This window comes from Chelonoidis abingdonii, chromosome 7 (assembly GCF_003597395.2).
Source record: "Chelonoidis abingdonii isolate Lonesome George chromosome 7, CheloAbing_2.0, whole genome shotgun sequence".
Lineage (NCBI taxonomy): Eukaryota > Metazoa > Chordata > Testudines > Testudinidae > Chelonoidis > Chelonoidis abingdonii.
Window position 1 is genome coordinate 58,031,980 of NC_133775.1, and position 12,226 is coordinate 58,044,205.

Here is a 12,226-nt window from a genome sequence, read left to right on the forward strand (position 1 = left end):
ATCAGCTTCATTAAAAGTGAACTGATGAAAAAAACATGTTTAAGATCTCATTCATATCAGTGGGCGTGCATGTTTAAGTACAAAAACTCAATATGGTTTAAAACAAATGATCTGAAAGATCATTTTCTCCAATTTCTAAGACCAGGTTTTCAGGCTCTGTATTGCTTCTAGAACAGTTAATGATATCACAAGTTAAGAAACTTTTTGTTGATTGCTGTACACTGAAGTGATCAACTTTAATATAAAAACCGTCCCACAATATCCTGAAGTCACCGCAATTTCAAATATTTTCAGTTTACTTAATTAGATTTATGAGTTAATTTACTGGGTTGCAAAAACACAGAGTATGAGAAATGAATTTAAACACAAGACAATATATTCTTGATATCTTCAATCTTACCTGACTGTGTCATGGATAAAGATTCATCAGACCAACTGTGGGATACTTGATAGGATTTCACAGGTAAATGCAGCTGTCCTCCAGTTCTGTGGCTTCCTTTGATGGAATCCTGCTTTGAGATAGATGTACTGCTTTTTGAAGGAGACTGTTCAAAGACGAAAGAAAAAATAAGTAACTACTTGTGAAGCTCAATTTAAAAGTATGAGATCACCGTCAACAGGCGTTAATTACAAGGAAGGAAAGTATTATCTAGTCATAAATCTTTAGCAATAACAAATAGCTAACTACCTATCCAGATACATTAACATAAGCTTTATCTTTCTCAGTGTGTTATGCATTAGAACAAAACTACCTAAAGTAGCAAAAGCTGACACTTATCTTGAGCTGAACCTCAGTAATTGTCTTACAAGGTCTAGTTTATTGCTATACAAGAAAACTTGTATGCTTCAGATTAGAATATTTGTTGATGCAACCACACTTCTGTAAAAACTGCTGCCAAATATACCTGCTAAACTGAAAGGACATCTCTCAATATGAGGAAGTGCAAGGCATTACTCTATATCAACCACTACAACATGGACTCAACTTTCAGCCAGGCAAAACTTCTCTTAAGGGCAGATTCTCTTCCAGATATCTATTTACGGCACTAACAGTACACTTGTCACAGCCCTTTTACCGAGACAGAATACAACCTTTGGCACATTAGATGTTATACTGCACTAGCTCTTCAGCTGCTCATTCTAAATGGACTTTCCCAGAGGAAAAGGTGTTTGTAAAACTCAATGTAAGTCAAGATGAGCTGTGTCTCCACAGACAGTGGCTGACAGCATCTTTAGCCTCACAGCTTAATCCAGATATAAAGCCCAGAGAACAAGAATTACCATGATGCAACTTACAAAGCCAAGCAGACATAATACTTGGAACAGAGTAGAAAACCAGAATTATCTAGCAAGCTGGCATTATATGCTGTAACCTACAAGACTATGTGTGAGGCACAGCTGTGTTCCTGATGCTATGGAATACTTACAAACACTTCATAATGCATTACTCAAATCAAAATCATAGTATTAGCTTGCTGTGCCTGATGTAATCGTGACAAACTATCATCCATCCAAGTTACACTGGTATTCTGGGCTAGAATTCTACTGATTATGCTGCGTAGCCCCACTGGCACATTCAAAATCTGTTGTAAGTCTGCACACAAGTTAAAAATGCTTAACTGACCCCATTCCCAAACAATTTTTTTTCCCTAAAGATTTTAAAGGAATTATGTCAGTGCAATATTTATTGACACCCTCAGATACAACATTACAGCTACAAAAAGTTTAATCTCTGTGTAGAAAGCTTTAAATGGCTACCAGAAAGTTTATTTTCTACTTCTCTTCTGATGGTTCTTTACTAGTACTAGAACATGTAAGTGTAAAGCATAAAGTTCACTCACAAGCTTGCCTGGTGAGGTAGCAGACTCTAGATCCTGTGAGTAAACCATTTCTTCAGTAAGCGTACTATGATCTGGGCTTACTGGCTTCCCTTGGTCCACAGCCTCTGATTGGACAGGTTCACCAGCTGGACTGCCTAGTTCTTCTGGGACAGAGCTTTCACTGTTTACATGAGTATAGGAAAGCACTGGAGACTCCTCTTCACTGGCTGTTTCTGAAATGAGATAGTGGAGGTAAAAGAGAGCACATAATATAGTCAGCCAAGCAAGAACTTGCACTATTTACATGAATCTAAGGTAGTTTTGATTACTGCATTTGATCAAACAAAATCAGTCACAAGCTGTGTTTAAATGCCAGATTGTACATTAAAGAAACAAAGAGGATGAGGTACTATTTGCACCAGCTTCTGTTGGTGAAAGACAAGCTTTCAAGTTTACACCATTCTGATTGCACAGTGTTACTTCACATTATATGGTACTGAATTGTTTAACAAGGAGATATTTAATTAAGGAATTTCAACAAAACAAAATGCCAAATGTTAGTAGTGGCTGCTGGATGCCTAAAACAAAGGATTTCAGCATATTCTAAATTAACGTTTTCCAAGCTCTGTGGTTCTTGAACATCTTCCAACATCCCCCAAAGACAGGCTCCCCTATTCAATTACAACCCTCAGCAGTCACTGAGATAGTGAAGTCAACTGCCAGAGATCAATGCTGGAGCATGGAATATGCCTATGGAAATAATTCCTCACCCCTCAACAAAACTGCGTGGTTAGCTGTGACTGGTTGAAAACCAAATCCTGAGTTCAAAATCTATGCTTCTCGTGAAACAGTTGTGGACAAACCTAAAACAGGGGAAACAGTGGGAAAATGTTTCTTGCACTATTTTAGATGTTATGATTTCATCAACTCTTGGCAGATGGCAGACAGAATCCGGAAATCAGGACTGAGTTATAAAATTCCTGTTTTCTAACTTTTATAGGATATAGCATACTATTGAAAAAAGCCTTAGAAAATTACTCAATATTGGGGCAGAGGCTGGGGAAAGAAATCATCTCACTCCATTCTCCAGGCTGACTGTGCTCCAACCCTAGTAGGTAGATAAAATTAGTGGAGGGAATACAAATACATTTACTTTTTACATTCAACACACTGGAGTTTTTGTTCACTAAAACTTTGTATTTCACCATTCTTTTTCAATTGTCATACAGCTGTGTGAGGTTCAATGGAGTTTGCAATGATGAGTGAAACTGACCATAACACTGAACTGCCTCATAGATTCAAAAGATGTGCTTTATTTTGGTGAGGGGAGAAAGGAAAATTAAGATCCTCTAAGACAATCCTTGAAGATACCAGTATTTTCTTCACTTAGATTCCCTGCCCTCTATACCTCATGCTGAAGCTACAAACTGCCATAGGAAGACCGAATGAGACTCATTTTGGGAGCTGCATCGAAGCAAGTTTATTTTGCATACAGAAGAACCTTTCATACAAACTGCATCCAAAAATACTTTAGTCATGTATAGTTGCAGAGTTAATAACATAGCAAGAGAAAATAAAAGTCAAAGGCAGGGAAGATAAACAGCTTTTCACTGATCTGAAATACAAATTGTGAAGCAGGAGAAGGCTCCCTCTGATGGCATGAATCATAGTAAGATGGCTGGTAGGGAGATAGAAGACAACAGCACTGAAATGAAAAGGGGATTTAGGAGGGAATGTCTGTGAGGCAGGCTAGGTGAAAGACCATGGTATTTGTGTTTTAAAAAGAAAAAATAAAATTTAAACTGGATCCTGAAATATATGAATGACGTGGCCACGCTTCTCTGTACACATGAGATGACAGGCAGTGGACAGTGGCACTGTACAAATACTAAAGTTTGAAGAGCTGGTACCTGGAACCAATAGAGCTGCAGCAGTTAACGCAAAAAGATAAAAGGTATGGATTAGAATAACAGAGACAAACAGAGCACTGAGACACATGGATAAAGTTGCAGAGGCCATTTCAGGTGTATTTCAAGATACAACATGTAGAATATAAAGAAGGGTACAGCGTCAAAGATGTCAGCAAGATAAGGCCACTGGAGGCCAAAAGCTTTGAGTTGCAGAGAAGATGGAGTGGCGCTTGAGAAAGCTCATCTTGTGTAAGAGAAGCAATTCTATCAGAAGTATTTAGCGCTAGAAAGTTGAAACAAAGCAACACATTTACTTGGTCAATGCAAGAAGTGAGGGTGAACAAAATCATTAAAGATATACTGTTGAATATCAGCATAAAAGTGGTAGCTAAGGTTAAAGATAATGATGACAGGTAGAAGATAATAAAGAGCAGAGGACAGAACACAATTCTGTGTCCAGAGAGGAACAATCACCACCACACATGGAGAAAATACAAAAATATGAGCTTACCAAAGGCTAATAGTTTATGATATGCTATGTTTTGCCCCAGTCATTATTTGCATTGGGTCACTCTTTGAGCAGGACATGGTTTTACCTTTGGGTTCAGCCCTCTGGTCCCCCAGTTCCTTCTTGGCTGTTTTTGTTTTGAGTCTCTCTTTGTCCCAAGCAGCTAAGGCTTGTTTCTCCATTCGACGTATCTCTGCTTCCTCTGCATCTAGACGGCGCTTCCACTCCAGCAGTTCTTCAGCATGTTGTCGCCGCTGCATCAGTTTCTGTTCTCGCTTAGTCAGGAACCTGATAAACATATCAGAAGACAATGGGAAAACAGTCTACCACAGCCAAAAGACCCAATGGCAAGACACTCTTATCATCACAACATATAGATTTGTATAAATAGAAGTCATTTTCTAAGTCAATATCAATGTTGTGACGGTCCATAGATCTCCAAAAAACTATATAATAAAAGGAGGCAAGTGACTTATTGTTACTACTCTGCAGGACTTATTGCTGTTCATTGACAAATTACATAGAACAGCACAGAAAAAAAAATCAGAAGCGTAACATATCTTCCAATTCACATCTTTCCTCACATTTCCTTTCTATAAGAAGTGGGCAAGTCTTTAACGTAAAAACTATGATGGCAAATTCTTAATGTACCAAGAGGCCCACCATTTTGAATTTTTTAAATGCCTGTCCCCTTTAAAGAGGTTTCAAGCTTGACCTAGTACCAGGCTCACTAAGCAGAAAGCCAACAAAGACATAATTAAGTTTCTGGTCACTTGGGATAACTCTGAGGCCCAGTTTTTATAATACAGTATGATTAGCTCCCTCCAGATTAGTGATCTGCTTATCACCTACAAATTTTGAGGATTTTAAATACTGTAGTTATACATAGAAGGGTTACTCACCAGTAACCAATTTGAACAGATTGTCTGTAGCGGTCCCCATTCCTGGGCATGCAAAAAGGCTGCTGGCATTAAGTCAGAATCCTCTAGAAAACAGTGACCATTGGGATCGTGAGCACTCTTTTTCAAGGATCCCAATGTTCTCCCAACTGTCCTCACTGGTATAGAAGATACTGCAAACCTAAATGTCTCATGTTCTTTCCAAATACACAAGCAACCATAAGAATAGAGCATATGGTTCCATGCTGACAATCCACTTGAACTATACGTACTGATAAGTAACCCTTCTTTTAATATTGTCTGTCTGGATCCCTGCTCTTGGAAATGGTGTCTTTGCATGCTTTCTGTCTTCATTTAACTACATGGAAGCTCCAAAATAAAAATTAGATTTTCTGAATAATTATATGAAGATATATTTTCAGAAGCCATCAGACATCCAGGGTGTGCCACAGCTTATTTTTCCTGCATTGAGAAATGGAGGTAGAAGGAAGGTAGAACTATATCTTGGGCTCTGTGGAACACTGACCACCTTTGAAGGGCATGTATTTCTCCTCGGTTCTCAGCATTATTCTGTCCTTGGGGACATATTTATAATTCACAAGTAAAGTACTCTGAATCTCTCATACTTGGCATGGAGATGTGATTGGTATCATTAAACACACTAAGACTAAATCAGTATAGAGAAACTTAGTTTAATTGTTCATAGGGACGTGAAATGAGGGATTTTAAGATTAAATTGAGACTCCATGTTGGACATATTAATCCCTTTGGAGGTCTGAGCTTCTTCAGTACTTTGAAAAAATATGATATTATACATGCTGCTGGCCTATAAGTGATCCCTCTACCTGGCAGCAAATAACTGAATTTAGGGCCTATGTATCACTTAAAGTCCTAGTACAAAACCCCTGGATAAGGCATCTTGAGGGAACTGTAATTGACAATACTTGGATCACTATGGAGTCCACATTTGTTTCCTCATCAAGAATGTTTAACTTTTTAGTCCCTGTTTTCAATTACGCATGTCATAGCCATTCCAGTTAGTCAAGTAGGTCCTTGACCCAGAAACTTTTATGGAGACCAATTAGGTGACAATGACCTCATTACGGTAACTACCTCTGTCTTGCTTCATTCAGCAGCCAGGCTGATGTGTTTCGAATTCCCAGTTCTTTGTGGCTGACTGGATTCCAGAAGTACAAGTCCAATTGTCATAACAGTCAAAAGGTAGTTAAGTAAATGTATGAGCAGTGAAAACCGGAGTCTCATCTTCCAATGGGATGCTAGAACACTTCCATACCAGCATCCATTTCCTGGATACCATGATTAGCTTAAATAATGGAATCCTACAAATGACTATACACAAGAAACCCACTGATCACCACACTTACCTCCACAGATCCAGCAACCATTCCAGACACACCAAATAATTTGTTATTTACAGCTAGGCACTCAGATATCACATAATTTGCTCCAAAGAGAAAGTCCAGGATGCACACCTAAACACATTTAAAGTGGCTTTCACTAAACAAGGACACTCCACCAGAGAAGTAGATCACATCATGGAAAGGGCCACCCAAATACACCGGGAGAACCTGTTTAATACAGAAAAGAAAAAAACCCTGGCCGCGCACCCCTAGTTGTTACTTACCACCCCACACTGAAACCCTTATGCGTTGTAACTGTTTGATGATACCCCATATTTGACAGGGACTGCATCCTGAAAGAAATCCTTCCTGAAACCCCTTCTTCTGGCCTTCAAACAACCCACCAACCTTGCCCAGCTCATCGTCAGAAAGATGCACCCCACAGACCAGTACACACCAACTCAAAGAGGCACCAGACCCTGCCAGAACAAGATGCAAAACCTCCAGACATCCCTCCACTGTTATGATGATTAATATTCCTCACAACACGTATTCAAGATTCATGGGTCCTACATATGTTTATCACATGTGGTGTACTTAATCCAGTGCATCAAATGCCTCATTAACAACTAAGTGAGTGAAACCAGACAATCACTGCACCCTTGAATAAGCTCAGATAGAAAAATCACAGAAGACGACAAAAATATCATATCATCCATGAGGGAATATTTTTCACACAGCGATCACTCCAAAGGTGGTTTTTCAGTACTTGTCCTCAAGGGAAACCTGCACAATACCTCCAAAAGGCAATCCTGGAAACTTACATTCATAACTCTGCTAGCTACCAAAAAACATGCACTTAACAGGGACACTGGTTTTATGACTCATTACAACTATTTATAATACTACACTGTCTGCTATCCTTAACTGCCCATTTCAAACCCTTTATGCATAATAATCTAACCCCCAATAACCCACTTAATTTCAAGCGATGACCGTCAACACACTTATCGCCTTCTGCTTAATCTGTATTTAGCTAAGACATTCTGCTTCCATCCCTCAAACCTGAGGCAGAGCTCTGTTTAGCTAGAGACCGTATATCTTCCACGAACAGAAGTTGGTGAAATAAAAGATATTATCTCACTTATGTTCTCTCTCATATTCTTGGACTAATACAGCTACAAGACCACTGTAAACAATGGGGTGCCACTAAGATTATGTTCTCTGGCTCTCTGTTTTCTGAATCATTTTTATTAGAAGGGGCACAGAAGGGAAGGTGTATAAAAACACCCTTTGGGCACTGCTATGACAGGCATCTGTGGCAATCGCCTTTGAATAAAGTCAAGTATCAAGGGGTAGCTGTGTTAGTCTGTATCCACAAAAACCAACAAGGAGTCCGGTGGCACCTTAAAAACTAACATTTATTTGTGCATAAGCTTTCGTGGGTAAAAAACACATTTTTTCAGATGCATGGAGTGAAAACTACAGATGCAGGCATTATATAATGAGACATGAAGAGAAGGGAGTTACCTCTCAAATAGAGAACCACTGTTGACAGGGCCAATTCGATCAAGGTGGATGTAGTCCGCTCCCAATAACAGATGAGGAGGTGTCAATTCCAGGAGAGGCAAAGCTGCTTTTGTAATGAGCCAGCCACTCCCAGTCCCTATTCAAGTCCCAAATAATGGTGTTAAAAATTTCAAATGAATTTTAGTTCTGCTGTTTCTCTTTGAGTCTGTTCTGAAATTTTTTTGACAAGTATAGCTAACGTTATAACGTGTATTATAGATGTTCGAAGGAACTGAAGAGTATCTCCCTACTGGCTTTGTATGTTACCATACCTGATGTCTGATATTTGTGTCCATTCTATTTTTAGAGGATGGGTCCATTGTGCCAATGTAATAAAGAAGACTGAACAAAGGGGTGTTGAGTCATAATGAATCAGGTCGGATTAGAACAGAGGCTGCCAGCAACTCTCCAACACTCACATTCTCAGACACTATCCTCTGATCCGCACTGAGTGAGTACCAAAGAAATATACATCTCTCAAGAACTCCTGCTACAGCATGGACAAATCTACACAGACACACTCCCAACCGGACCGGGGATCCTATCTGCTCAAGATCAGTAAACTGGAACCCTGATGCCCCATCATTTTCAGGCATCAGCACTCTTACAGCAGGTCGAGGAGATGAGTCCAAATAGCCAAATAATCCTGAAGAGCTGATTATCCTGCTGTAGAGGTATGCTACAAGTACTCCTTTTGTCATCCCATTTGATTTCACTGCCAAATGGGACAGTCTCTATGAAAGATAAATGACACAAATTCAGACATCCAGGAATGGTAACATACAAAGCCAGTAGAGAGAACATCCTTCAGATCTCCTGGACATTCTAATACATAGGGTTTAAAAAGTAGCTATAACTCGAAACAAAAAAATGTCAGAAACAGACTTGCAAAGGAAGACAGCAGAACTAAAAATTCATTGCGAGAATTTAACGCCATTAATTTTGGGCGTGAAATAGGGACTGGGAGTGGCTGGCTCATTACAAAAGCAGCTTTGCCTCTCCTGGAATTGACACCTCCTCATCTGTTATTGGGAGCGGACTACATCCACCTTGATCGAATTGGCCCTGTCAACAGTGGTTCTCTATTTGAGAGGTAACTCCCTTCTCTTCATGTCTCATTATATAATGCATGCATCTGTAATTTTCACTCCAAGCATCTGAAGAAGTGGTTTTTTACTCATGAAAGCTTATGCCCAAATAAATCTGTTAGTCTTTAAGGTGCCACCGGACTCGTTTTTTTTGAATAAAGTGTTACCTTGCTGCTGCTACAAAACAGACTGATGTGTTAAGAGTCAATGAGCATATTATCCATTGGAACACAGCAGGATTCAGAGACAATTTTCCTGGTACAAGGTCTTCAGATTTAAAGCCAATCACATAAATGATCAGCTAAATTGGACAGCCAGCTGGTTAGTAGATTGCAAAAAGTTCCTCTGACCCCCATGAAGCAGGATGAAGCTCAACTCCTTCAGCCTACCCTAGTCTATTTAGGTAGGCCACAGAGGTGACATTTGCTATCTTTTTCCAATTAAAGAAGACAGTTACTTCTCAGCATATTTTAGTAACTGGTAAGAAAAGATTGGTAAGAAGCATAGAGTGGAATAAGATGGCATAATCTTTTTGAAACCAACCTCAAACACCCATCTGCCTGAGGTAATTCCAACTCTATGATTCATGAAAAATAAAGAAAGAAGTTGGTTCCCTAAGCAGAAAGGAAAATAACCTGCCACATTTATTATCTTAAGGCTCTTGCATGCATATTAAATTTGCTGCCTCAAAAACCATGCCTAGATGAGGGACTGCCAAACTATATGGCACATGTACCATGGGTAGTACGTGAGCTTGATATTCTGTCCATTCACTTCATACATTTTTTTTAAGTTGGTGGTACATGAACCAATAAGCTTTGGAAGCCACTGGCACAGACCACTAACCTGTAAATAAGTTCCTTCATCTCTGCTAATTAAAGTTTTTTCTGCCTGAATGACAGTTTCTGATGGAGGTTTCTCGAAGTGTTCAGATGATTGCTCTGCTGCACTTGGATACTGGACAGTTAGCTTTTTCCTGTAGGAGGATCAATCCAGTCAAAAATTTCCAAGATCTAGAATCTTTCTCTCTTCCATTATATAATCTATCTTCTCATTAAATATGTGGAGAACCTCAAAAGGAAGCTATTTCTACTTGCTAGAACATCTTGTGGAATGTCTGGGCTCCTTAGAAAAATTCACTGGTAAGTCACTGCCGTGACTACCAAATGAGTTGTGACTAAGAAATCAAGCCACATGAGAGGCATGCTTTGCCTCCTTTTGATCTTCAGGCACAACTACCCTGGCTTCTTTTTTAAACTATTTTGGAAGCCGGTCCATTAATAGGAGAAGTCTGTCCCAGGCAAGAAATTTTACTGTTCAAATATCACTTGATGAATCCTTATTCTTTTCTAAAGCACAGCAGAGGAATACAATTACTTCCCCAATATTCTGATCATGATGGGTTAACCCTTCTTTGCTTTGTTTTCTTATTAACTGAGGAGTTTTGGGATTTGGTGATTATCAGCAGGGTTAAACATCTGTGGGATAGAGGTGGATGGTAGTTAGAGGTTCTCAGAAGGAATAAGGGGATAGCTGTTGTGTTCTGCTGGAGCTGAATGATAGTATACAAGTGGTGAGATGACGTTCCATGGATTATCCAAATTTAAATATACAACTCCTCTGCCATTCTGCTCAATAACTCCTGAAACTTCCTAAAGTCATCAAATGGAGACATAAAAGGATGGTATGTATGCACAGACCCATCAGTTGAAGAGGAGGAAGCAGCAGCTACTTGAATGATTATTCTCTATTTCTTCTTTCTCCTCCACTCAAGGGAAAAGGATTGAGACTGTTGGGCCAACAGGTCCAAGGCCATGTGGATTTCTTACAATTATTTCAGAAGGATTTTGCATAGATGCCTGATAGGTTTGAGAACACTGGAGCAGACCTTAAACTGCATCCTAGCTTGATCTTCAGAGAGATCAAAGCCTCCATAACTTATTTCAGGAATCCATAAAGGACCAAGAGAAACATCTTCCTTCCAAGAGAGCGAATAGTGGTATCTGAGGGTACATCTACACTATGGGATTATTCCAATTTTACATAAACTGGTTTTGTAAAACAGATTGTATAAAGTCGAGTGCACGCGGCCACACTAAGCACATTAATTCGACGGTGTAAGTCCATGTACCAAGGCTACTGTCGACTTCCTGAGCGTTGCACTGTGGGTAGCTATCCCAGAGCTATCCCATAGTTCCCGCAGTCTCTCCCACCCCTTGGAATTCTGGGTTGAGATCCCAGTGCCTGATGGGGCAAAAAACATTGTCGCGGGTGGTTCTGTGTACAGCCTCACCCCTTCCTCCGTGAAAGCAGAAGTCCCCTTGCGACTTACCGTTTACTGGTGCCCTTGGTGTCCATTTTGCAAAGATAGGATATGGGTTTCCATCTGTTGATCCACCACCACAGTTAGAGGATCTCATGCAGCAAAGCCATCCCCTATGACGGCTGCACATTCCAGAGTTCATAAAACCTTCCGTAGCAGCCACTTAAATGATTGTTTGGCTACTTGCATCACAGCAGCCCGCCACAGTAATATTTCCAACCAATTGATTCCCGAAGACTGACGGAGGTCTGACGGCGTAGTGCAGCAACTCCAGAGGGCTTTGCCACTGCTTCTCAACATGTGAGGGCCTGCTTCTCAATCCTGGTGTCTGTTGGCGGGAAAAGTAGTCAACAATTCATGAAAGTGCCCTTACACAATGCGAAAGTTTCAGCACGGATCGTCCCAACCTGCAAAACTAGCATCCCACCAGTTCTGTGCTTGTTTCACGGTCCCAAAATCGGCGATCATGTGCTAGAAGCTCTGCCCCTTACAAGATCTCCAAAGCGGCAGGACGCGGTTGTGGAGATTCTTGTCCATGTCTCTCACTTATCGTGCCGCCGCTGCACCGTCATAGCTCCTCCTCCTGTTTTGCAGGTCCTGTTCTAGCTAGACTGCAATGATAATGCAACGAGGGTGTTTACAACGCCACGATTGCCGGTCTTGAGCTGAGCAGGGTCCATGCTTGCTGTTGCTATCGTGTTCTCGCAGTTCACCCAGGAAAAAAGATTGCGAATGGTTGTCTACTGCA

General features: G+C 40.3%; 1 protein-coding gene across 3 annotated transcripts in view; it reads right to left on the reverse strand.

The window, feature by feature from the left end:
- CEP350 (centrosomal protein 350) overlaps positions 1–12,226 on the reverse strand; it is a 166,940-nt gene that overhangs the window by 31,631 nt on the left and 123,083 nt on the right. For all 3 annotated transcript variants that reach the window (XM_075067898.1, XM_032796177.2, XM_032796172.2), the window contains 3 exons: positions 4,327–4,526; positions 1,842–2,053; positions 401–545 (listed from right to left, as the gene is read on the reverse strand). In XM_075067898.1, the coding sequence (XP_074923999.1) occupies positions 401–545; positions 1,842–2,053; positions 4,327–4,526 (557 nt within the window). The remainder of the gene's footprint in view (positions 1–400; positions 546–1,841; positions 2,054–4,326; positions 4,527–12,226) is intronic.